At 47.7% G+C, this 25,209-nt stretch overlaps 1 protein-coding gene and 1 pseudogene across 1 annotated transcript; both read left to right on the top strand.

Moving 5' to 3' along the window:
* The first annotated feature begins 518 nt into the window (after window positions 1-518).
* Ccdc69 (coiled-coil domain containing 69) lies at window positions 519-25,041 on the top strand. Its single transcript, XM_040748673.1, has 7 exons — window positions 519-766; window positions 13,424-13,508; window positions 19,371-19,444; window positions 21,607-21,708; window positions 22,142-22,261; window positions 23,468-23,565; window positions 24,174-25,041. The coding sequence occupies exons 1-7, from the start codon at window positions 719-721 to the stop codon at window positions 24,253-24,255; spliced, it is 609 nt and encodes a 202-aa protein (XP_040604607.1). The 5' UTR covers window positions 519-718; the 3' UTR covers window positions 24,256-25,041.
* On the top strand, window positions 4,477-4,576 carry LOC121141721 (annotated as a pseudogene).
* Window positions 25,042-25,209: the final 168 nt, after the last annotated feature.

Below are 25,209 nucleotides of genomic sequence, written 5' to 3'. Positions count from 1 at the left end.
TCTCACTCTGGAGCCCAAACTGACCAACTTGTGGTTATCATCTTGTCTCAGCCACCCAAGTGCTGGATCTACCAATGCAAGCCACCCTGACTGATCTTTTCAGCTTAAAAAATATTAGATGTATTTATTTATGGGGGCAGTGTGTGTGCCATAGCATACCTGTCCATCTCTCCTTCCATGTGTGGGTCCTAGGGATGGAGCCCAGGCCAGGTTCGGAGGCAACTGCCTTTACCCACTGAGCCTTCTAGCTGGATTTACAGGCAGTTGTGAGACACAGGGTTTGGGTTGATGTTGAGGAACTGTTTTGCACAAACAACCTGGCTATAGCTCAGTGACAGGGTATCCTTTAGCCCAGCCTGACCTTGAACCCCCACCCCGTATGCCCCCAGACTGTCCTCGAACTTGTGATCCCCCTGCTGCCTTCTCCCCAGAACTGGGATTACAGGTATGCACTACCACGCTTGGTTTAATTGTTTTTGTTCTTTTTCCTCTCATCTCTTCCTCATCAGGGATCTGTTACTCCTCGGGATACCTCGAGCCCCCGGCCGCAGGTGCTTCTGGTGTTGAGCGCCTCTGGCACCTGCCCTGGCCCGGCCCCAGCCCCGGCCCCGGCCCCGGCCCCACGCAGGCCTGCTCTTCCGGCATTTAAGGCGCATAGCCCGCGCGGCTGCAGCTGCGGCTGGTTGAGACTCACAACCGGCGGGACGCACGAAGCAGGATGGGCTGCAGGCACAGCCGAACCAGCCGCAGCAAGCGCGCGGAAAAGGTACTGGGCGCCGGGACACGGAGGTCTGCCTTGGGGGGCGCTCTGAGGGACGGCAGAGGACACCGAATGGACAACAGTCAGGGGCTGGCACAGAGACCGGGGTGCAAGGACGGGTTGATCTGTCCCCGCCCGTGCCGAGCCAACCCGGCAGCCGGCAGTCGAATTGACACACTCAGCCCCAGGCAAACTGAAGCCGATCTCTGCTGTCCCGGCGAGGAGATGACTTGGTGTGTCTGTGACAAATGATCTTAGATGTGGGGCTGTCACTGTGTGGTTGAGGACGGGACTCTTGACTCTCAGAGTGTTGAGCTAAGGTCTTGCAGCGCCAGCATCGCTTGAGACCTGTTGGGAACCTGAACTCCCAGGTCTGCACAAAGGTTGCTAGACACAGTCTGCCCCATAACGGAGTTTCGCCTTGGATCATTGCGCCCCTTAGAGCCTGGGAAGCGGATCAGGGCCTCTTGCAAATTCAGAGCAGTGCGTGGGCTGCCCTTAGGGTAGCTGGGAGGGGCCAAAAAGGGAGGCGATCTGTTGTCTCCTGCAGCTCTCTCCTCCCTTCCTGTCCCTCCCCCAGGGACCTGAAGCTGGGTTAGGGCCCAAGAGACTGACTCAGGTTTCTGCCCCCTTGAGGTTTGAGAAGCCCCAGGGGGTTGGAGCCCAGATCTAGAACTGTGTCTACAGAGAGGACTGCAGGAGGCCCAGAGAAGGGAACAGGGACCCTGGAGTCCTGGGCTATTTCCTATTGCTCTCCACCAGCCCTTCCATCCCAGCCAGATGGGGATGGACAGCACCTGATGAACCCTCATCGTGAAAATGGCTAATTTTGCAATGAATAGCGGTTCTTGTATCTGACATCTGCTTATGTCTGCCTTTAGCGTTGTCAGTATCTCTTTCTCTCTGGACCCTCCCTTGCGCTTCCAATGACTTTTCATTCTTTCTTTCATTTCTCACTCCCCCATGCCCACAGCTCCCCTTTTTGAGATAGGGTCATATATAGGCCAGGCTGTCCTCAAATTGGTTGCGTAGCCAAGACTGGCCTTGAACTACTAATCTACCTGCCTCTCCCTTCCAAGTACTGGGATTACAGGCATGCCCCATCATGCCAGGCTGCATGTTTTTTGTTTAGTTTTTGAGAAAAGGTCCCAATATGTAGCCCAGGTTAGCCCCAAGCTTTCAATTTTCCTTAGCTGCCCCAATGTTGAGATCATAGGCATAGGTTACCATTCCTGGCTTCCAGTGGCTACAAAGCCTTCACTTTGGTTGCATCACACAGCCTGGCATGTCTTCCCTGGGCCTAAGTGTGCTTGCTGGGTTTTGTCATCACATGCCTGTTAGTAGGACAGTGGGCTGCTTCTTGGCTAAGTTTACACCAGTTCCTACTTCTCCTTCTTGATGCTTTTGTATAATTTCTAATGCAGGTATCAAGTGCTGAGCACCTAATCCATCCCAGCAGGATGGCAATACCCCTGGGGGATGGGACACCGGTATGGAGGCTCAGGGTACAGGGTCAGACCACAGTAATGACTCACTCTGAGAATTTCACTTCCTGCTCAGCCTCACCAAGTCACTGAGAAACAGGTTGAGTTGTGGAATGAAGCTTCCCCCACGTGACATGTGTGGACACTGAGGCTCAGAGAGGAGTGATGGGAGTCAGATGCTAGGGTGAGGGGGCTGGAGGGGGCTCAGTGGTTAAGAGCACTGACTCCTTCTCCAGAAGATCCAGGTTCAATTCCGGGCACCCACATGACAGTTCATAACCAAAACTATTTCAGTACCATGGGCTCTGACACTCTCTTCAGGCCTCTGTGGGCAACCAGCACACATGTGACACACAACCGCCTGCAGGCAAAACACCCATACACACAATTTAAAAAAATGTTTTTCCTAATTAAAAAAATACAGATGACTTACTGGATGTGGTAGCAACTTTAATCCCAGCACTCAGGAGCTAGAGGCAGGTGGGTCTTTGTGAGTTTGAGGCCAGTCTGCTCTACACAGAAAGTTCCAGGACAGCCAGAACTACATAGAGAGACCCTGTCTCATGTATATGACTGACTTTCTTCACAACCCACTTAGCCTGTCACCCACAGCCACTCCTCCGCCCTCCACTGCCTTGTACGGAGCACGGGGCAGGTGCTGAAGAGAGCACCGAGGGCCAACTGGGAGTCAGGCCAAGGCTTAGCCTGGCATGCAGCAGGAGAGCCTCCCGGACTGAGAGGAAGGCTTCTTCGGTGGGGAAGTTTGGCAGAAGTTCCCCCAATCAAAGCCAAGAGCTTGAGGGAAGTCAGACCTGCAGGAGTCCCAGGATGTTGGGCTTCTGCAGAGTAGGGTGGCTGGCAGCAGTGCCAGTCTTTATGAGAACTCACCAAGCTTGGGACAGGCTCCCAATGGTTAGGACCTCCCTAGTACCCCCAGCACATAGATCTGAGAATCTGATGAGCTCTGTGCTCGTGGCTCGGCTGACCAGGCACTCTAGACTTACCAAGAGGCCACGCCTGGGACTAAGTCACCCCTGTCTCCAGACATGCTGATATTCTGGGAATAGGGGCTGGAGATGGAGCTCAGTGGATGCATCCACAGCACCACATAAACTGGGCATGATGGTAGATGCCTGTAATCCCAGAACTTGGAAGGTAAGGTAGGAAGGTCAGAATCTCAGGGTCATCCTCAGCCTGGTCTACAAGCAAGGTTCGGACCAGCTAGAGCTATACAGTGTGACCTTTTTTTGGTTCGGACCAGCTAGAGCTATACAGTGTGACCTTTTTTTAAAAAAAAGCAACAGGAAAACACTTCATCCCCCCTACATAGGTTCCCTTCTTCCATGTCCTATGTAGATAATTTTTTCATGCATTTGTGTGAGTGTGTGTGTGTGTGTGTGTGTGTGTGTGTGTGTGTGTGTGAACACACAGGCCACTTCATGTGTGGAGGTCAGACAGCAACTCTCAGGAGTAGCTTTTCTCCTTCCTAGGGATCAGATTCAGGTTGTTAGTACTGTCAGAAGGTAGCTTTACCCACTGAGTCATATCAAACACATAATAAAACATGTCTGAATGTAATAAGTACATAGAATGTTAAAGAACTTGGCAAACAGCCAGGCGTTGGTGGCACACGCCTTTAATCCCAGCACTCGGGAGGCAGAGGCAGGCGGATCTCTGTGAGTTCGAGGCCAGCCTGGTCTACAGAGCGAGTTCCAGGACAGCCTCCAAAGCCACAGAGAAACCCTGTCTCGAAAAAAAAAAAAAAAGAACTTGGCAAACATTTGTATGTCCACTCTACTGGGTTGGGATCACCGGTGGCCTTGCCTTAAGTCACAGATCTACTGAGTGACCTTGCCAGTGACCTGGATTCCTTGGTTCAGGCTAAGAAAGGCACAACATTGGCTCCTATGTCTAGGTTTGTTCTACAAAGTTGATGAGAGGTTGAGTGTACTAAAGACTCCAAGGGCCTGACTGGCAGGTAGTAAGACATAGAATTAAAGTTGTGATCTAAGGATGCCATTGCCTGTGGCTCACCAAAAGAAGCAACGGAGTTTGTGGGGACAACAGACATTCATGCTTGCTGAGGAGGGCAGGTCTGGCCTTGGAACCTTTGTTCTCAAGGAGTAAAAGCATCTGTCCTCTACTGAGCTAGGACGCAGGATCTTGGCCCCTGGGACAAGCTAAAAGCAGCCAGATTTCCATTTCTTGTGCAGAAGTGGTTTAAAAAAAAAAGAGTGCTTGCTCATGTACTAAAACTGGAACGACACAGAGAAGATTAGCATGGCTCCTGTACAAGGATGACACGCAAATTCATGAATCGTTCCTTATTTTAAAAGAGAGAGAGAAAGTAGTGAGTTCCTCATTACTGGAGGGGTTCAAGCAGAGGCCAGATGTAGAGTTGATACAAGCCCCAGATGGCAAGCATTTACAAGTCCACCATGGAAACTTAATTATTCTTATCATTGCAGTTTAAGACTGTTTTAAAATTTAGAAAGGTAGGAAGAAATTGGGAGATTTAAATAGCCTCTACAAAATACAGTGGATGAAATTCTCAAAGAATTAGTAAGATATAAAAAAAAGAAGAAGAAATAGCCTGATTTCTTCACATATCTCATATAGATGAGGGTGACTGTCTTTATAAATCTAGCAAGATTTGTGTGTGTGTGTGTGTGTGTGTGTGTGTGTGTGTGTGTGTGTGTAAGGGGGGCCATGCCACACGTATGCCAGCACCCTGCACAAATCTGTCAGGAGCTGTAGTTACAGAAGGTTGTGAACTGCCAACATGGGTGCTAGGAACGGAACTCCAGTTTTCTGGAAGGCCAGCAAGTGCTCTTAACCACTTAGCCATCTCTCCAGCCCTAACTCTGGGAACCTCTTGTTTATGGCTATCTTCTGGTGCTCTCTCTACAAGGGGCATTTTCCCATGAGAATTAGCCTGCAGCTCCTTCTTCTAATGGCCACCTAAGGTCCTGGCTATTGTCCTTCTTGTTTAGCCGGTTTGTGTGCATGCATTGGTTCCTCACAGCCCTCCGCCTTTGCTGTGATGGACTTCCTGTGTTCTCCTAACCTGGGGCACAGTGACTTTGTCCCTAGATCAGCAAGAGTCACATAAACAGTGGTATCTTGGCTGGGACTTGAAGGTGGGTAGGGATAAGACTTTCACTGACTAACCATGATATGCAGGTGGGGGTCCCAGGCAGATTTGACCTTTTCCCCAGGGTTGCCAAAGGCATGCTAGTCAGGGAGCGTGAGAGAAGCTGCTGGCCTGATCATGCAGCAGCTGTCACTGTACCTTCTACCCTAGCCATTATTGACATCACAACTGCACGCACATGGCCTCTGTTCCAGCAATCAACAGCAGCCCAGGCCCTCACATGGCCCCTGAGGTAATGTTTTTAGCCAGAAAATAATGTTCTATAAATCAATCATCCTGGATGAATCCATTGCCAACTTCCATACACAGAGCACCCTCAAAGCCACATTTCTGTGTTAGACATCTAGCTAGACCTTTCAACCTAAAATGCACCAAAAAATTCCTAGCCAGGCAGTGGTGGCACATGCCTTTAATCCCAGCACTCAGGAGGCAGAGGCAGGTGGATCTCTGTGAGTTTGAGACCAGCCTGGTCTACAAGAGCTAGTTCCAGGACAGTCTCCAAAGCCACAGAGAAACCCTGTCTCAGAAAAAAAAAAAAGAGTTTGAAGTTGACTGGTGGTGTACCCCTTTAATTCCATCACTTGGGAGGCAGTGGCAGGCGGATCTCTGAGTTTGAGGCCAGCCTGGGCTACAGAATGTGTTCCATGACAACCAGGGTACACAGAAAAAACAAAAACAACAAACAAATAATACAAAGTTATCTTCAGCTATATAGTAAGTTTGATGGTAGTCTGTATAACAATCTGACTAAAAAAAATCCTAGGAACCATTGCCTTTGAGAAACAACCTTTGGTGACATGTCTTCTGAGCTCATACATCTTCTTAATTCTGCTTTCTGACTTGTGGTTGGACTTATAGGAGGCTAGAATCTTTCCCCAAGAACCTGACTATTCATTCCAGCCTCCTGTAAACACACCCACATAGGCCTCCGTTGGAGTCGGGCTTGAGTCTGTGCTTCCTGTCAGCTCATAGTTTTTATAGCAATAGCCTAAAATGGTGAAAGTTCAAGTTAATGGCCCAGGAGAGTCATTTTAGTCCATCACATGCATCATTGGGTGGCAGGGACTACATCTGACATGTGTGTTCATAGATCATACAACAAAGAGAAGTCTGTAATCTGCCTAGAAACAAGCAATGATCATAGCCCTGGGGAGATAGGGGCAAGAAGATCAAGAGTTCAATGCTATCCTTACTATATAGCAAGTTGGTGGCCAGCCTGGTCTACATGAGAACCTGTCTCAAAAAAATTTAAAAAAACCTAAACAAAACCTTCCTTGGGAAGAGTAAGGCTGTGCCATAAAGCTGAGTGATCACTGTTCAGACTTACACCACCCATTATCCTGTGAGCAGTCTTCCCAGGACAGGTGGAACACCTTCGGGGAAGTGGGATATTGCCCACTCTTCAACTGCCCTTCTGGGTCCTTAGGCTTCTCTCTCTGTCCACTGACTACCCAGGCCACTGTTATATTCCAAGAGAGCTTGCTTCTGTTTGGCACAGAGTCTTACTATGTATCCCAGGTTGGTCTAGAACATGAGATTCTCCTGCCTTAGATAACAGGTATGAGCTGTCACACCTGACTCTACTTTTAGATGAGCAAATGTATGAAACCAGCCCCATTAGAGTGTCAAGCCCATCCTTATGATAGCCACGAATATGGCTTCTGCACTTTCTGATTGCAAATGCCCTACCCTGGTCAACCTATAGCGTCTGTTCTTGAAAAAGGGACTTCTTATGCTTGCAGTGAAACTAGAAGGCCAGGGGGGGCATCCTGATGGGAGGTGGCAGTTGTGATGGCAATCTCTCCTCCTAGACCAATGGTTCTCAACCTGTGCATTGAGACCCTTTGGACCGGGCTGCGGTGCCGCACACACCTTTAATCCCAGAGTTTAGGAAGTAGAGACAGGCAGATCTTTGAGTTTGAGGCGAGTCTGATCCACAGAGTGCATTCTGTTCCAGAACAGTCAAGACTCCACAGAGAAATCTGATCTCCAAAGAAAGCAAACAAAAAAACCACCCCCCAAAACAAACAAATAAAAAACAAAAGAGAGAGACAGGGAAGTAGAGAGAGAGAGAACACAGATATTTACATTATGATTCATAACAGTAGCAAAATTACAGTTATTAAGTGGTAACAAAAATAATTTATGGTTGGGGCATCACCACACACAACAGGAGGCACTATATTAAAGGGTCACAGCATTAGGAAGGCTGAGAGACACCATTCTAGGCATTTGCCTGTCCATTGTATTGTCCTGACCTGGGCTGCTGGGAAGCAGGGTGGTGTGAAAGATTCCAGGTTGCCAGCATCCCATTAGCAAGTACCCTCCTTCCCTCTACTCTGGAGATACCTCCTCCAGGATGCTCATGCAGCTAAGTATGTCAGACCTCCAGCCCCCTCCCTGTTCAAAGCAAACACAGGTCAGGGCTGATGGTTGATAAGATGGCAAGATGACGTCACCTTACCAGATTCCCGTCTATGACATATCAAAGCCAGAAGAGCTTTTAGGTTTCCTGTGGTCCAATGTCTGCTTCCTAATTTCAGGAGCAATAGAACCATTCATCCTAGACACTTGCCATCAGACCTTCCCTGCCATGATGGGCTGGGCCCCTCAAACTCTAAGCCAGAGTGGATCTTTCCTCCTCCATGCTGCTTCTTGTCATGCATTTAGTTACAGCGAAAAGTCACTAAGAAAGGGTTACCCAAGGACCTTGTACAAACCCCGCCATTAAGCTCTGTCCCACCCTTGCTCAAGCTTTTATAAACCAGTGTACTCATAAAACATAATTGGATAATTCATAAAATAGAAATAAAGGGGCTGGAGAGATATCCCAGTGATTGATAGCATGTACTGCTCTTTCAGAGGATCAAAGTTCTGCTCCCAGCTCCAAAGCTGAGTGGCCCTCAACTGCCTGTAACTCCAGATAGATTCAGAAGAGCCTACATCCTTTTCTGGTACCCCTGGACATCTGTGCTCACATCCACATCCTAACACAGATACACGCATATGCATATGATTAAAAATAAAATGCATCTTTTAAAAAATGGAAATAATGTCAGACATGATAGCATACACTTTTAATCCCAGCCATTGAGGGGTAGAGGCAGGTGGATTTCTGGGTTTGAGGCCAGCCTAATCTACAGAGTGAGTCCCAGGCCAGCCAGGACCTGTCTTAAAAGAAAAGAAAATTGGGCATGGCAGTTCACACCCGTAATCCCAGCACTTGGGAGGTAAAGGCAAGAGGATCATGAATTCAAGTTCATCTTCAGCTACACGGCAAGTTCAAGGCCGGCCTGGGCTACATGAGACCCTGTCTTAACAAAAGCAAACAAGAAATCAAAAATAGAAATAAGGGGCTGAAGTATGGCCAGCAAGAGCACTGGCTGCTCTTCCAGAGAACCCAGGTTTGAATCTGAGCACTTGTATGTGGTGACTCACAACCATCTGTAACTCCACTTGCAGAGGAGCCACAACCCTTTAGGTACCACACCCATAATGCATAGACACGCATGCAGTCAAAACACTACTATACATAGAATTTAAAATTTTTACATTATTTTATGAGTATGAATATTTTGCCTCCACGCACATGTATGTACCATGTATGTACCGCATGCTCAAAGAAATCAGAAGGGGATGTTGGCTTCCCTAGGAGCTGGAGTTATAGATAATTATAAGCCACATGTGGGTGCTGAGAATCAAACCCAGGTCCTCTGGAAGAGTGGCAAGTACTTTAAACCACTTGCCCATCTCTTTAGCCCCTAGAAAATAATTTTTTTTTTGTTTTTCGAGACAGGGTTTCTCTGTGGCTTTGGAGGCTGTCCTGGAACTCACTTGGTAGTCCAGGCTGGTCTTGAACTCACAGAGATCCGCCTGCCTCTACCTCCCGAATGCTGGGATTAAAGGCGTGTGCCACCAACGCCCGGCTCCTAGAAAATAATTTTTAAAGAAAGAAATAACCTAAATGTCTCACAGTAAGATTAAAAAACTAAGTTTATCCCCAATTTCACCTATGTCATTATAATTAACATATTCACAGACCAATTATTCAAACATGATAAATATTCATAATGTCTGAAAAACTAAGGTATTAGAAGTCATACATAACACTCCAGTTCCAAACATGGTTATAGAGGTGTATGATTTACACTGCCATATTCCAGACTTATCTATGTATCACAGGATTTTACTTTTACATTTTTCTGTATTCTCCCTAATTTCTATAAAAAATGCTGGCTCCTGTGTAACTGGAAATAATTTACATTGTGTATTCATGTTTAAGAAAGGGTGATGTAGGTCAGTGGCAAAGTGCCTGCTTACCACGCACAAGCCCTGGGCTCCATTTGTAACAGGGATGCAGAGGATGGGGAGCAGAGACTAGGTGTCACTGTGTAGGTGCTAGCCTGGAGAGGGTTTTGTCAGGTCCTAGGAAGGCTATGACCTTCTTGCAGCTGGCAGATGTTTCTGGAGACAATGTCTCCTCTCTGTAGTGGTTGTTATGTGGAAGGCTACAGTGTTGCCTGAGTTTGTAACCTTGTTTCAGATGACATTCTGAGACTCTGGAGGCAAGCTGAGAGCTCTGCCACAGCTCTGCAGAGACTGTACCTGCCGTGGTTCTCAGACATAAAGCAAAAACCTCCTGCATTCTGAGCTCTGTGTTGTACTAGACACTGCAGGTATTTCTACCATTCTGAGGGAGCTGAGGTCTGGAAGCTTGTGCGGTCACACAGCTTTGAGGTTAGGATTTGAACGCAGAGCTAGGTGCTCCTAGAACCCCAGCCTTCTCCATCACTTTAGCTAGTAATTGTCTGCACGGGTCTACGCCGATTGGAGCATGTGATCATGTCTTTTGTCTAGTTTCATTTTTTAATTTATATATACATGTATGTTTATACAAGTGAATTCCACGTGAATGCAGGTTCCCAGGGAGACCAGAAGAGGGTATCAGATCGCCTGGTATTAGAGTTGCAGGCAATCATGAGCTACCTGATATGGGTGCTGGGAATTGAACCCTGGTCCTCTGGAAGAGCAAGCAGCAAGTGCTCTTAACCACCAAGTCTTTCTCCAGACCTGGGTTGGTCCTATGTTTGTTTTAAACTTTTCGTTTAACTCTGGTTAGCCTTGAACCTGAAATCTTCCTGCTTAGCCTCCTGACTGCTGGCATTATAGGCATGCACACCACCCTGTCAAGAGGAAACCTAGTTTGATATGCCCCCCCGTGAGGCCTCAGTTTCCTTGTTTGTCATAGCTGGAGCTTCACAATGTTGTTTTTTTTTTTATTTACTCGGTGTGTGTGTGTGTGTGTGTGTGTGTGTGTGTGTGTGTGTGTGTACGCACATTCAGTGGCACACTATTGGAGGACAGAGGACAACTAACAGCAGTCAGTTCTCTCCCTCCACCGTGTGTCTCCTGGGGATTGAGTTCAAGTTGTTCTGTTTGGTCACAAACTCCTTTACCCACTGAGCTATCTCGTCTGCCCTACTTTGGCTATTTTTATAAATATCTCATAATCATTTTGTCAGGAAGAAAACCTTTGGGGCCAGGGATTTGGCTCAGTGGTTAAGAGTACTGACAACTCTTCCAGGGGACCTGGGTTCAGTTTCTAGAACCATCCAAGCCGCTCACAACTGTCTACAATGCCAGTCCCAGGGGATCTGATGGCCTCTTCTGACCTCATCAGGCACCAGGCACAGATACACATCCAGGAAAAAAACACTCACACATATTAAATAAGTAAATAAACTTTTAAATTAAAATTTTACTTAAAAATAAAATTTAATTTTTAAAAGAGAAAGGAACTGTTAGGGGTGAGATGGTTTAGGAGGTAAAGGTGTTTGCCTCTGAGGCTGATGACCTCAGTTTGACCCCAAGGACTCAGGGTAGAAAGAACTGACTCCCCAGAGTTGTCCTCTATTCTGCACACATGCACTGTGGCACACACACACTCACGCACACACACACACATCACACACACACTCATGCACACACACACACACAGATACACAGATGCATGTATAAAAATAAAACAAACAGGCTGGTCAGATGACTCAACAGATAAGGACACTTGCTGCCAAGGCTGATTGATGACCTGAGTTCAATCCCTAGGAACCACATGGTGGGGGGAAAGCCAGTTGACCTTTGGCCTCCACACAAGTGTTTGACACACACATCCCCACACTTGCTAAGTAAAATGTAAAGTGATTTTGCAAAGCATTTTTAGAGTGTAGCTCACTGGTAAAACACTTGCTTGGCATGCTGGGAGATGTTTAGGAGTTTGGAAATTCAGGATAGATAATAGTAAGTGTGAGAGCAGAGGCCATGACACAGAGGCTTGAAATTTGGAATTTATTTGGAAATAAAACATGCAAGAAGTTTTGTGCAATAACCAGGCTGTGTTAGTCAGGGGTCAAAGGTCACAGGCATGAGGAAAGTGATATATGAAATTCTGATTAAAGCCACAGCCCAGAGTTGCCTGTTCCTCCTTCCCAGCTCAGTCGTGGGCCCTTCCCATCTCTCTGCCTCAGTTTCCCCCCCTTGCTGTTGAAGCAGTGGGGAAAACCTTGGGCAGGTGCATGAGTGCTTTCTCACCATTATCCAACTGGCTGTCTTTAACTGTGTACAGGAAACAAACTCAGTCTTCAAACTTCTCAAATTTTGGATCTCTGCAAATGAGCCTGTATAGTTTGAAACGGGTTGCTTTGTTACATTGGGTGACCTTCTATTTCTTCCTGTTTCTTTGAGAGGATGTCATGTACCCTAGGCTGACCTCAAGCTCTCTATGAAACCAAAGTTCACCTTGAACTTCTGGACCTCCTGTCTCTACTGCCTCATTACTGGGATTACAGCAAACGTCACCATGTCTGGCTTTAAATTGGTGGCTTAAAATGTTTATTTTGTTTTCATCTGTGTGTGTGTTCGGGTGGCGGTAGGAGGGCAGGTAGGCATAAGCATATGGGTGCCCAGAGAGGCCAGAAGAGGACATCAGGTCCCTTGGAATAAAATGGGTGCTAGAAATGGAACCCAGGTTCTCTGGGAAAGCAGTCAGTGCTCTCAACCAGTTAGCCGTCTCTCCAGGCCCCCCGGGTGGCTTTTTAAAAGGATTGTGGGAGCCAATGAGAAAGCAGAGTATGTGAAGATGCTGCTGGCAAGGCTGAAGTTCCCAGAACCCAAGCACTGGAGGGAGAGAACCAATTCCACAAGCTGCTCCCTGCTCCATGAACCATGGCTGGTGCACACCCACACACACCACCCACACACACATGCTACCCCCAAACACAAATAAGTAAGTAAATAAATAAAAGTCCGTTTAATTACTTTTTGTGTGTGGGAAGGAGTACATGCATGCCACAGTGACCATGTGGAGATCAGACCACAGCCTGAAAGAGCTGGCCCTCTCCTTCCTGGATTCCCAGCATCCTTAACTGTAAGATTTATTTGAATGAAGGACACCAGTGCCTGGAGGTGGGGGAAAGGAGCTGCTCCCAGGGTACACAGGCTCTCCTGGGACAGCTGTGATAGATCACTGAGCCTTGTCCCCAGAGAGCAGTGGGACTGCCACACACCTCAGGTGTGGGACACTGAGTCTGGCTGCAAGTGGCCAGCCGGGAAAAGGGGGACTGCTGCTGGTCTCTGTGGGACAGATCAGGGACCTGACAACATAAGCCAGAAATGAACTGTAGCCTTTAGAATTTGGAGCGTGGAGGGGGGGGGGCAATGCTCCACGTAGACCAGCAGAGGCCTGTCCTGCCCCATGGAGCATGAACAATAAAAGACTCTCACGACCCTTTCTATCTAGACAGTCCTCTGGTAACTTATCTGAGCCTAAGGATGACAGGATCTCCAGGGCCTGCTATGTCTCAGAGGGTTTCTCTCCTGCCTCCCCACCTCTCCCATCATTCATAGAGGAGGGAGGTGGGGTGCTGATCTCGAAGCTCCAAATAGCCCCAGGCTGTATGCAGTGGGCAGTTGAGAGACTGTGTGCATTAGCCCATCCCAACTCACTCCTGACCCCACCCTTCCCTCTAGGTGGAAGAGACACAGACAGAACTCCTGGAGACACTGCGCGAAGAGGGAAGGATCCTGGAAGGAAGGCATGAGGAGGCTGGTCCAGGTGAGGACTGAGAGGGCACCGGAGACTCCTCAGGGGCCTCAGAGGGGTGATGGGATTTTCCTGGGGTGTGCCTTTAACACTCCGTCACCAAGCTCTGCTTTCCTTTATTTGAGCATCCTCCCCACCACACCCATTTTTCTTTCATTTTAAAAGCATCGGCAGGAAGTCTACGCACTTTAGGTGGGCGTAGCAGCACACGCCTATAATCCCAGCAGTTGGGAGATGGAGGCAACAGGAGGATCAGGAATTCAAGGTAAACCTCTGCTACACACAAAGTGGAGGCCAACTTGGGCTACTCCAAACCGTGTGTCAAAATGGGAGGTGTCCTGAGTCTGGAAAAACTAGACCGGTGAAATCACTCATTTTATAATTCCATCCCTACAATGATGGCTCGAATGGGGCTAGCAGATGGCTCCATGGATAAAAATGCATGTGGCACAAGTGTAAGGACCTGAGTTCGAATCCCCAGACCTCGTGTAAAGATGGACCACAATGTGCACCTATGATCCCTGCTCTCATATGGTGAGATTGGAGGTATAGGCAGAAGAATCCCCAGGATCTCACAGTCCAACTAACCTAACATCTACAGCAGCAAACGAGATCAGCATCTGAGGCTACCCTCTGACCCCTGCTTGCATCTGTGCTTAACACATACCATATACACACAGAGATATAAAAGAAATTACAGCTAGGATAGTCAGACTTGGCCCATGGTTTACAATCCCATCAAACACAAGGCTAAAGGTAAGAGGACCACTATATATTTAAGGCCAGTCTGGACAACATAGTGAGTTAAAAGCCAACTGAGATACACAGCAAAAACCTGTCTCAAAAAATGGAGCAAAGGCTGGAGGTATGGCTCAGCAGTTGAGAGGATGCACTGCTCTTCCAGAGGACCTGAGTCCTCTGGTTCCCAGCAACCATACCTAGAAGCTTACAACCACTGAACTCCAGTCCTGAAGGAACAAATCCTCTCTTCCAACTTCCACAGGTACTACGGTCATGTATACCACAGACAGGCACACACACACACACACACAATAATTTTTTAATTAAATCCATTTTTGTCACATTCTTAGTTTTTAAATACTTTAGAATTGAAATGACTAAGTTCATGTATATTTTTTCAGATTAGCAAATCATACCTACAGCATTGGTATGTGTGACACTGGTGACATTTAGTGCATTCACCATGCATGCAATCATTACTACCACTCAGTTCCAGAACATTCTCCTCACCCCAAAAAGGAACACCCAGGAGTAGTCACTCTGAATCTTCCCACCAGCTTCTGTCAACTTGCTAACCTGCTCCCTGATTTCATGGTATCAGGTAGCCTGGCTTACATCACCCAGCAAGATGCTTCCATATTACAACATACATCCGGACTCCATTTCTTTTTCATGGCTGAGTAATACTCCACTGAATAGACATACCATACTTTATTTACTTATTCATTATGGATATCCAGCTGTCTCTGCCTCCAGCCACTGTGAATGGTACCACTAGCCCAAGAACTTACTTGGACTGGTGTTTTCATTTCACCTCACTTTAAATGTAAGTAAAACTTAATCTTTTGAGAAATTCCCAAACTCTTTCTAGAGCAGTGGTTGTACTTCATGCTCTTCCCAGCAAGGTCTAAGGGTCCCAGTGGCTCCCAGCCTTGTCAATGTATGTTGCTGTCATCACTGTGGTGAGCATGAGGTGGCATCTCGTTGAGAGTTTTTGTTTTGGAGTTTTGTTTGTTTTATTGCTGTTGTTTGAGACATAAGCTCACTGTGTAACCCTGGATGACCTGGAACATACTAGTAGCCAAGCCTGGCCTCCAACTTGCAGTGATCCTCCTGCCTCAGCCTCCTGGGTATTGGAATTAAAGGCATATGCCACCACACCCAGCCAATTTGTTTGCTTTTGAGACTGGATGTTACTAAGTCAACTGGCCTGAGCTCAACCTCCTAAGTACTGAGGTCACAGGGATGATGACACCATAGAGATATGACACCATGCCTAGTTTATTGGACTTTTGATATTTATTTAACTACCAACTGGTTGGCATCTTTTTGTGTACTGTGGGCATTTGTATAGCTACTTTGGGAAAGGTATATGTGTTTTAACAACACTGAAACTGACTTTGAAAATGAACATACAGACTCCTGACCCTTCTCCAGAATTACTTCTTTTTTGTTTTGTTCCATTAACAGAGTCTCACTACCTAGCTCTGGCTGTCCTGAAACTCACTTTGTAGACCAGGCTGGCCTTGCACTCACAGAAATTTGCCTGTCACTGCCTCCTGAGTGCTGGGATTAAAGATGTGCACCACCACACCTGGATCCAGAATTACTTCTTTTATAAGCATTGTGATCATGCGGAATTCATGTGTAAAGTTTGTATCGTGTGGTGTGTGTGTGTGTGTGTGTGTGTGTAGTGCCTCCAAAGCCAGAAGGGGGCGTCAGATTCCCTGCAGTTGGAGTTACAGGTAATCATGAGCTGTGCTTGTGGGTGCTGGGCCCTGAACTCTGGTCCTCTGTAAGAGCAGCATGCCCTTGTGATCCTGAGCCTCTCTCCAGCTTTTGTTCTTTGCATTTAACACTGTATCAAACATATTACCAAGTAAAGCTACAGAAAGGAAGGCTTGTCCAGGCCAGGCTTCTGGGCTCATGCCTGTAATCCAACATTCAGGAAGTTGATGAAATTTGAGGCCAGCCTGTACTACAAAGTGATACCCTGTCTCATAAAAAATGAAGCAAGTCCATATCATAACACACAAGGGTTTGCTTGCTTCTTCAGAGTCTAGACAGCTAGATTTGATTCCTTAAAGTGATCCTTTAAATGAAAATTTGCTTCTCCATTGGCATTCAATCCTCCTTCCATTCCAAGTAACATAGTAACTACGACAGAGGTCTGAGCAAGTTCCAAACTCTTGAAACATTGACATTGGCTCAGAATGTTTGGCAATAGAATTAGAACTCCAGCCGGGTGTGGTGGCACAAACCTTTAATCCCAGTACTCGGGAGGCAGAGGCAGGCAAATCTCTGTGAGTTCGAGACCAGCCTGGTCTACAAGAACTAGTTCCAGGACAGCCTGCAAAGCCACAGAGAAACCCTGTCTCGAAAAACAAAACAAAACAAAAAAAAAAAAAAAAAGAATTAGAACCCCTTGACATTAAACACACCCCCTCACAAGCCTGACCTGTTGCTCAGCATCTATCCACTCTGCCAGTTTCTGTCTAAAATCCACCTTCTACAAGGCTGCTACATGGGAAAAACCTCAACCTGCGGACATTGTTTTAAAATTTTTAGTAAAATAAATATATAGATGGGAAGTAACCCACTATGGAGCCTGGTGAGAATGCCTGTGGGGGATCTTCCCAGTAGTCAGAATTCTATTTTTTTATAAAGTATATTGCATTTATTTGTGTGGTGTGTGTGTGTACATGTGCATGCATGTTGTTTGGGGGTGGGTGCACGCATAGCGCAACATTCATGGAGGAGGATCAGAGGACAACCTTGGTGAGTTAGTTCTCTCCTTCTGCTTGGGTCTTGGGGACCAAACCCAGATCATCACAATGAGACCCTAACTCAAGCAAACAAAGATGTATTTGGTATTTTTGTTGCTGATGATGGTGGCTGTCATTGTTTGGGCTACACAAGGTTTCACTGCATAGTCCTAGCTGACCTGGATCATACTATGTAAACTAGGCTGTCCTGGAACTCACTGAGAACCATCTACCTCAGCCTCCTAAACGCTGTGATTAAAGGCATGTGCTGCCATACCTGGTTTTATTTGGATTTTTTGTATCAAGATCTCACTATATAACCTAGGTTGACTTTGAACTTCTGGTAATTCCCCTCTCAGTCAACCAACTACTGGTTGAACCACCATATCTGGCTGTGGGCTCTTTCCCCTGTGGCCCTGCTCTCTGTAACCCTGGCCTTTTGGCTGGTGTTAACTCCCTTCCCCATCACCCCTGTTGCACTTCTCTGCCTGGTCATTGATTGGCCTCTTTTGAGTCATCAATTAGACAGGCATTTTCCCAAGAGGCTTTCTGGGAAGGTGGAGTCCTAACTCTAACCAGACTCATGGTGGGATGGGTGGTGCTCCACCACTCTGCCCTGCCCATCTGGGAAGACCTGACAGGGTTCTTTCCCCGGACCCTGCCCGTAGAGACAACCTGGCCCCTCTTCACAGCTGAAGCAATAGACTTTGAGCCACATGCTGTCATGTCCCGAAGTCTCTCAGTTTTGAAGAAGGGGAGGCAGGACTGTGGGGATTCCTGCCACAGATGCCCTGTCCTTTTTGATATTTCATGATGCAGCTTCAGCTGTATGCCTTTCCACTGGCCTGCTGCAGCAGGACATCATCATGCCTGCTGCAGGATCCAGGACACTGTCGTTTCTGCTGCAGGATCCCTGCTGCAGGGTCCTTGCGACTGACCTTTAGGGACATGTGAGTGCCCACTGCTCTGGTAGAGCTCACTTTCTCAGGATAGGACATTTCTGTTCCCCAGGATTTGTTAAGCCCCTCGAATGTCTGACTCTGGTCCTGCTTTCCTCTTGTGACTGTGATAAAACATTGACCAGGAGCAGCTTGGAGAGGAAAGAGTTTATTTGGCTTATCCTTCCAGGTCATACTCCATCATTGAGGGAAGTTAGGACAGGAACTTAGAGAAGGGATCCACAGAAGAATGCTTATTGCTAGCCTGCTTTCTGACTCTCATTTGCCCACGTTTAACTAGTTTCTTGCAATAGCCCAGGCCTCCTGTCAGACCACACTGGACTGAACCCTCCCATATCAATTAGCAGTCAAGGCAATGGTCCACAGATATACCCATCTGATCTAAGCAGTTTCTCAGCTGAGGGCCCCTTTTTATTTTCTTTTCCTTTTTGGTTTTTCAAGACAGGGATTCCATGTGCAGCCCTTAGCTTTCCTGGAACTGTCTCTGTAGACCAGGTTGAACACAAAGATCCTCCTGCCTACCTCCCAAGTTCTGGGATTAAAGGCATATACCACCACATCTGGAAGGGTCCTCCTCCTCCTCTTCTTCTTCTTCTTCTTCTTCTTCTTCTTCTTCTTCTTCTTCTTCTTCTTCTTCTTCTTCTTCTTCTTCTTCTTCTTCTTCGTTTTGAGATAGGGTTTCTCTGTAGGTTTGGAAACTGTCCTGGAACTCTCTTTGAAGACCAGGCTAGCCTCGAACTCACAGAGATCCACCTGCCTCTGCCTCCCATATGCCACCACCTGACACCATATTCTTTTTATAAGTTATTTTTATTTTATATGAATTGGTGTTTTTCCTCCTGTATGAGGGTATTGGATCCCCTGGAACTGGAGTCACAGACAGTTGGGAGCTTCCATAGGGGTGCTGGGAATTGAACCCTGGACCTCTAGATCAGCAGTCAGTGTTCTTAACCTCTGAGCCATTTCTACAGTCCCTTTCTCTCTTTCTTTATTTCTTTCATTCCTTCTTTCTTTCTTTTTGTTTTTTGTTTTGTTTTATTGAGACAGGGTTTCTCTGTGTAGCTTTGGAGCCTGTCCTGGAACTCGCTTTGTAGAGCAGACTGGCCTTGAACTCACATAGATTGCCTGCCTCTGCCTCCCAAGTGCTGAGATTAAAGGTGTGTGCCACCACCACCACATAGGCTCCTCTCTTCTTAAGTGACTCTAGATTGTATCCAGTTGACAATATACTTTAACCAGCACAGCTCCTGAGCCAGCCTGGGAAAGAGAAAGATGAAGAAGTTCATTCACTGCTCAGCTCCTGGGCTCGGTGGGCTCTGGGGTGATCATGAGAACCTTCTAAACCTCAGGAGATCGACAGAGGTTTTGTGGAAAGTGTTTGAGTTTATAGGCATCTCCTTTCTTCACAGCCCTACAGACATCGTGTGCACGGGAGAAAGACACTTCTAGTGTCTCCATCCAAGAGGCCAAAGCCCCATTGCAGGTGAGAAAGGCCTGGCCATATGGGTATGGGTAGTGGAGAAACAGCAAGGAAGCCACACGGAGGCCCAAAGCAGCCAAAGATGATGCTGGTAGGTTAAGGGGAACTGAGGAGCTTATTTTCTGTACATCCTGGCCCTTTGATGTGGTGACCAGATAGTTGATTAAGAAGATTTGGCATAGCCGGGCATTGGTGGCGCACGTCTTTAATCCCAGCACTCGGGAGGCAGAGGCAGGCGGATCTCTGTGAGTTCGAGGCCAGCCTGGTCTACAGAGTGAGTTCCAGGACAGCCTCCAAAACAATACAGAGAAACCCTGTCTCGAAAAAAAAAAAAAAAAAAGAAGAAGATTTGGCATACTATCAGGGTTGGCTTCCTTTCCTATGGTGTTATCTGCTTTGTGGTTTTTTGGGGGGGGGAATTAATTTATTATTATGTTACTTTATGTGTATGATTTTGCATGTATCAATGCCTATGTACCACTTGTATGTCCAAAGCCCTCGGGGGCCAGAAGAGGTTGCTGAATACCCTGGAAAGAGCTACAGACAGTTGTGAGCCATCACATGAGTGCTGGAACTGAACTCTAAAAAAGAAGGTAGCACTCTTAACCATTGAGCCATATCTCCAACACATTAGCTTTATTGATTGTTAACTTGATACAACCTAGCACAGCTGGGGAATACAGTTTCAATGAGGAATTGTTTGCATTGGGTTGGCCTGGGAGGTATTGCCTCAATTAAGCTAACAGATGTGGGAAGACCCAGCCTAATGTGTGCATCACCCAACACCCAGGGAATAAAGAGGGTCCTCAACCATGTAAAGGTGGAGAGACCAAGCTAGCACAATCTAGAAAGCACATGAGCATGTATACATTAATTTCTCTGTTTTTTAAATACTGTGAACATGATATGACTAGATGTTTAAAGTTCCTGCCTTGACTTCCCCACAATGATGGATAGTAACCTGGAATTTTAAGTAGAAATGAATCCTCTTTGCCCCTACCTTGTTTTGTGATAGGATGCTTTATCACATAGCAACAGAAATGAAAGTAGAGCATTTCCCAAGGACCATCAGGAGGATCTTGGAAATGGCAGGGACTGTAGAATGTGACTAGCAAAGAGGCCCAGGGACTATGGTGGCATGAAAACAGATGTTCAGAGAGACTTCCAGAGGGAAGAGGTTTAATCCTGGATGATTCTTAGGATCCTTCAGTGAAGGGAAGCCCTGGGCAGCATCAAGCAACTTGCTCAAAAGCATGAAGGAAGGGAGAAAACAGGGTGGCCAAGGAAGTTCAGGATGCCAGAGCTGTAGAAAGGCCAGGAGGAGGCAAGGGCCATAGCGTGGGACTGAGCCTGGGAGCATAGGAAGATGATGGACTCCGCCACAAAGGCAATGGCTGAGGAGATGTCTGCAGGGGAAAGGTACAGAGAACGCGCCCTGAGGTTGGGGGTCTGGTGTGATGTTGAGTCCCTGCGTAGGCAGAAGTGGAGGATGGAAACCAGGTAGAGCCCAGCTTGGCTGAGCTTTGAATGTAGGTTGGCATTGGTCTGAAATAACCAGGACATCATCCCAAGAGTTATAGGATCAGTATTAGTTAACTTTCCTCATGACTGCGATCAAATACCTGACAAGAAGCAACTTAGGGAAGGAAGAGTTTGTGTTGGCTCGTGGTTTGAGTCATCCCATCCTGGTGGGAAGGCGTGGCAGCGGGAGCTGAGGCAGATGGTCACGTTGCACCCGTGGTCAGGAAGCCCAGAAGCAATGAGCACTGGTGCTCAGCCTGCTCTGTCCTTTCTATTCAGTCCAGGACCCCAGCCTATGGCACAGCACCACCCAGATTCCAAGCGGCTCTTCTCTCCTCAGTGAGCCTGATCTAGAAACACTCTCACAGGCATGCCCAGAGGTTGTCTCCTGGGTGGTTCCAGATCCCGTCACAGTCTCAATAGATATTAACCATCACAAGAGCCATTAAAGGCTATACAATGAGAGGTGGAGCTGGAATGTTTCAAGCCCTGGTAGAGGTGGGTTCAGCCTGCTCTCCTGGATGGTGTTTGGTGCAGGCCAGAAGCACACCAAAGAACCTCAGTCCTTCCCTTTTAACTGACATAGAGAGGATCATCTTGACAAGCCACACTGTTTGCTGTCTTCTTCCTGCTCCCTTCTCCAGAACTCCTATGCAATGCCAGCCTCATCACAGGAGGCCATCCAGGCCCAGATGAATGCGGTGGAAGGGTCCATCCTTAGCCGACTCTATAAGAAACACATGCAGGTGGGTGCAGAACACTGGCAGGCCTTTATCCTTGGCACTGTGGGAAGGTCATGGGTAGGCAGCCATAGAGGGCAAGCCTCAAACCTGACACATCCTCCTTCACAAGAGCCCCACAGAAAGAAGGTCCTCAAATCACACCAAGAGGGTCAGATGGTGGAGCATACAGTTATGTGGCTCCAGAGGGAACTTGGGGGCAACTAGCAAACCTGACACAAGATAGCACATCGGCCTACTGAACTACAGCTGTGTGTGCCCATCAGACACATGCCTCCAAGAGTGCCCCTGGAAGGAGATAAGAGAAATGCAACCTTGACTGTGGCAGGGACATCACAACCAATGCAGTGAGCTGTTGATAGGATAGGGAGGGGGGCAGCGGAGACCCATGTCCCTTGCTACCTGCTGGTTGATGGGGTCCTTCTGTGTCCTTCTCTAGGATTATGGGAGCCCTGGCCTGTTCTGGGAGCAAGAGCTGGAGAGTTTGCACCATGTTATTGAAATGAAGAATGAGCGAATTCACGAGCTGGAGAAGCAGCTCCTCCTCCTGGAGATGCTGGTCAGTGCTGGGCGGGCAGCAGGCTGACACTTTCTGGGTATTTCCAGTTCTGGCTTATCCCACACCCTGCCCCTCACCCCGCAACCTGCCCCTGACAACTTGTCTCTGTTCTTGCCAGAAGTCTGGTCTGGGTCAGGCAGCAGCTCCTTGTCACCCGACTCCTGTCTTTTCTTGGGTCCTCGGGCTGCTCTAACTAGGGCAGCACTGGGGCCCCATCAGCCCCCTGCTCCTTGGAAGGGGTGGCAGCTGTCGCACTACAGGCAGGGGCTGAGGGTGGAGATGAGGCCAGGCGGGCAGAGGAGGCTAGCTAGCCTCAACAGAGGTGGATCTGGAGAACGGAGGTCCTTTGAGGAACCAGAATTGAGGCCTTAGAGCCTGGGGCAATGTCACCCTTAGGTTCTGTCAATTCGTAGTATTGATTTGTTTGGGATTTTATTAGATTGTGTACATCTGGGTGGGTGGGCGTATGCCATGGCATGCATTTGGAAGAGGTCAGATGACAACTTGCAGGAGTGAGTTCTCTCCTTTCACCATGTGGGTTGCTGGGTTGAACTCAGGTTGTACAGCTTGGCAGAAAACACCCTTTACACCCTGAGCCATTTTTTAAAAAAGATTTATTTATATAGTTATTTATTTTATTTGTGTAGAGTGTTCTGCCTGCATGTCTGCCTGCAGGTCTCATTAGAGATGGTTGTGAGCCACCATGTGATTGCTGAAGATTGAACTCAAAAACCTCTGGAAGAGCAGCCAATGCTTTTACCCACTGAACCATTTCTCCAGCCCCCAACCTTTTTTCTTCTTAAGATTTATTTTTATGTATGTGAGTGTTTTGCCCACACGTATGTATGTGCACCGTGTGTATGCAGTGCCCACAGGGGTCAGAAGAGTATGTTGGATTCCCTGGAAGAGTTACAGACAATTATGAGAAGCCATGTGTGTACTGGGAATCCAACCTGGATCCTTGGCATGAGCAACCAGTGCTCTTAACCACTGAGTCATCGTACCAGCACTGTTTTAGTTTTTAACACTCTCCAATAGCGAAGATCAAGTCGACAGTCCACCTCTACTCTGACCTTGTTTCCAGTTAGTGTCTTGCTCCAAACAGTGAAATGCTAGTCTAGAAAGAAGCCGTGTCCAGGAGAGGGGTGATGGCGCCCGCTGTGCTAAGTGAGACAGCCTTCCGAGCTCCTTCTCGGTTTGTTACAGAAAGAAAAGAACCTGATATTAGCCCTGAAAAACACCACCCTGCGGCAGGAGGTTGAGGACCTACAGTTCCAAGCTGGGAACAGATTGACCATATCAAGGTAACCACCCCCTTTCTCCCACCCCTAACCTTCTGCCAGAATCTCCAACTGGGAGAGACCCGGAAGAGCCTAGGGACTGGATTGATAAGTGAGCCCAGGACCTATCTTGGGAACATGACTCCTCTTTCCTTGGGAGTCAGGAAGTCCAGGTTCTCAACATGAGAAAGAGGAAACAGGAAACAGGACACAATCCACCTGAGCAGGCATGTGTGCATCAAATAGGTCCTGAGGTTTGTAAGTGAGTGATAATGTCCCCTGTCATAGGCAGTTGAATACTTGACATATTTCCTGGTGGGAATCCTCCTCCGGATCCTAAGAGCTAGATCCTGTTATCCCCATTCAATGATGAAGAAATTGAAACTCTGTGTCACCTAAGGTGACCCAGCTAGGTGTAAGGCTTGGCCTGGAGCCACCCAGAGCTATACCTGTGAGGATTTGGCACTTGTCAACAAATAGAATCTCCCCTCACATACAGGCAGGCGGAGTGGGGGGAGGTGGTTGTGGGAACACCTTGGAGAGAGCTGGTGACCCCTGCCTCAGGAATGATTCCTGGGGTAATCAGTTGGTTCAAGCTCCCTCAGGCAACCCCTGCTCTGTCTGTACCACAGGCAGTTCCAGAAAGATCTACTTCAAGATCTGGAGAAGGAGTCTCAGAATGGCCACTGCTGTAGCAGACGGAGAAGCCACTGAACTATCTGAGTCCGGGGGGGCCTGTTCCTCCTCCTCCATCTTACCCTGCCCTCTGCTGCACCTCAGAGGCCTCTGTCCTCATGGTATAGACACAGGGCCTAGACCCACCATGGCTCCCAGACTCACCACTGCCCCCAAAGTCTGTGGAGAAGAGGGCAAGCCTCTGCTCTTCTCCCAGGATGGACCAGGTGGGCAGGAGGAGATACATGTATATAGGCAACAACACTGATGGCAGAGGTTGGGCTGCCAGAATCGCCCAAGAAGTGCCTTCCCTTAGCTGGCCCAGGGAACAAGCAAATAGAGTCGTCGCCGTGCCCCTGCGCCCCCCCCCCACTCACCCACTCCGTCCTCATGAGGGCATTCAAGACTTCTCTCATGGCAGCTGGCCCCATTTTTGATCATCTGACAAAGAGGGGATAGCACCCCCTGCCAGATCATCAGCTTTGCTGACAACTCACCAACCCATCAAGTTCTTATTATCACACCCATTAATTCTTCCTCAGAGAAAAAGTGCAAAAGACACAATCCAAGAAGAAGGAATACAGGACTGTTTCTGCTGAGATGGGGGTCTCACCATGTAGCCTAACCTTGAACTCAAAGCCACCCTGCCCCAGCCTCCTGAGTGCTGGAGACATGGGCGCGTGCCACCACATCCAGCCAGATAAACAGTTGAATTTGCTGTAGTGCTAAGCAGTGTAAATATTTTAAAGCATATTTATCTAAGGTCTTAATGTGAAAATTAAATCTTTTTGTTAAAAATAAAACTATATTTTCATGTTCTTTTCAGTGAGGATCTATTTCATCCTGTGTTTTACTTTGCTGCTGCTGTGGTAAAATTTGCTGACAAGAGCAACTTAAGGGAGGAAGGGCTCGTTTCAACTTAGCGTTGCAGGGGGAGAGAGCTTGTCATGGGGCATCAGCATTGGGGAAGGAGGGTAAGGCTATTAAGCCTGA

This window comes from Mesocricetus auratus, unplaced genomic scaffold (assembly GCF_017639785.1).
Source record: "Mesocricetus auratus isolate SY011 unplaced genomic scaffold, BCM_Maur_2.0 Super-Scaffold_100007, whole genome shotgun sequence".
Taxonomy (NCBI): Eukaryota; Metazoa; Chordata; class Mammalia; order Rodentia; family Cricetidae; genus Mesocricetus; species Mesocricetus auratus.
The sequence above is the reverse complement of the archived record's forward strand: the minus strand, read 5'-3'. Positions and strand labels throughout refer to the sequence as shown.

What these genes read in the sequence shown, in the direction of transcription:
- Ccdc69 (XM_040748673.1), top strand. Translation starts at nt 719, where the DNA reads ATGGGCTGCAGGCACAGCCGAACCAGCCGCAGCAAGCGCGCGGAAAAG. An exon ending in GCATGAGGAGGCTGGTCCAG is followed by an intron (nt 13,509 to 19,370) that starts GTGAGGACTGAG and finishes CTTTCTTCACAG; the next exon opens with CCCTACAGACATCGTGTGCA. An exon ending in AGGCCAAAGCCCCATTGCAG is followed by an intron (nt 19,445 to 21,606) that starts GTGAGAAAGGCC and finishes TCCCTTCTCCAG; the next exon opens with AACTCCTATGCAATGCCAGC.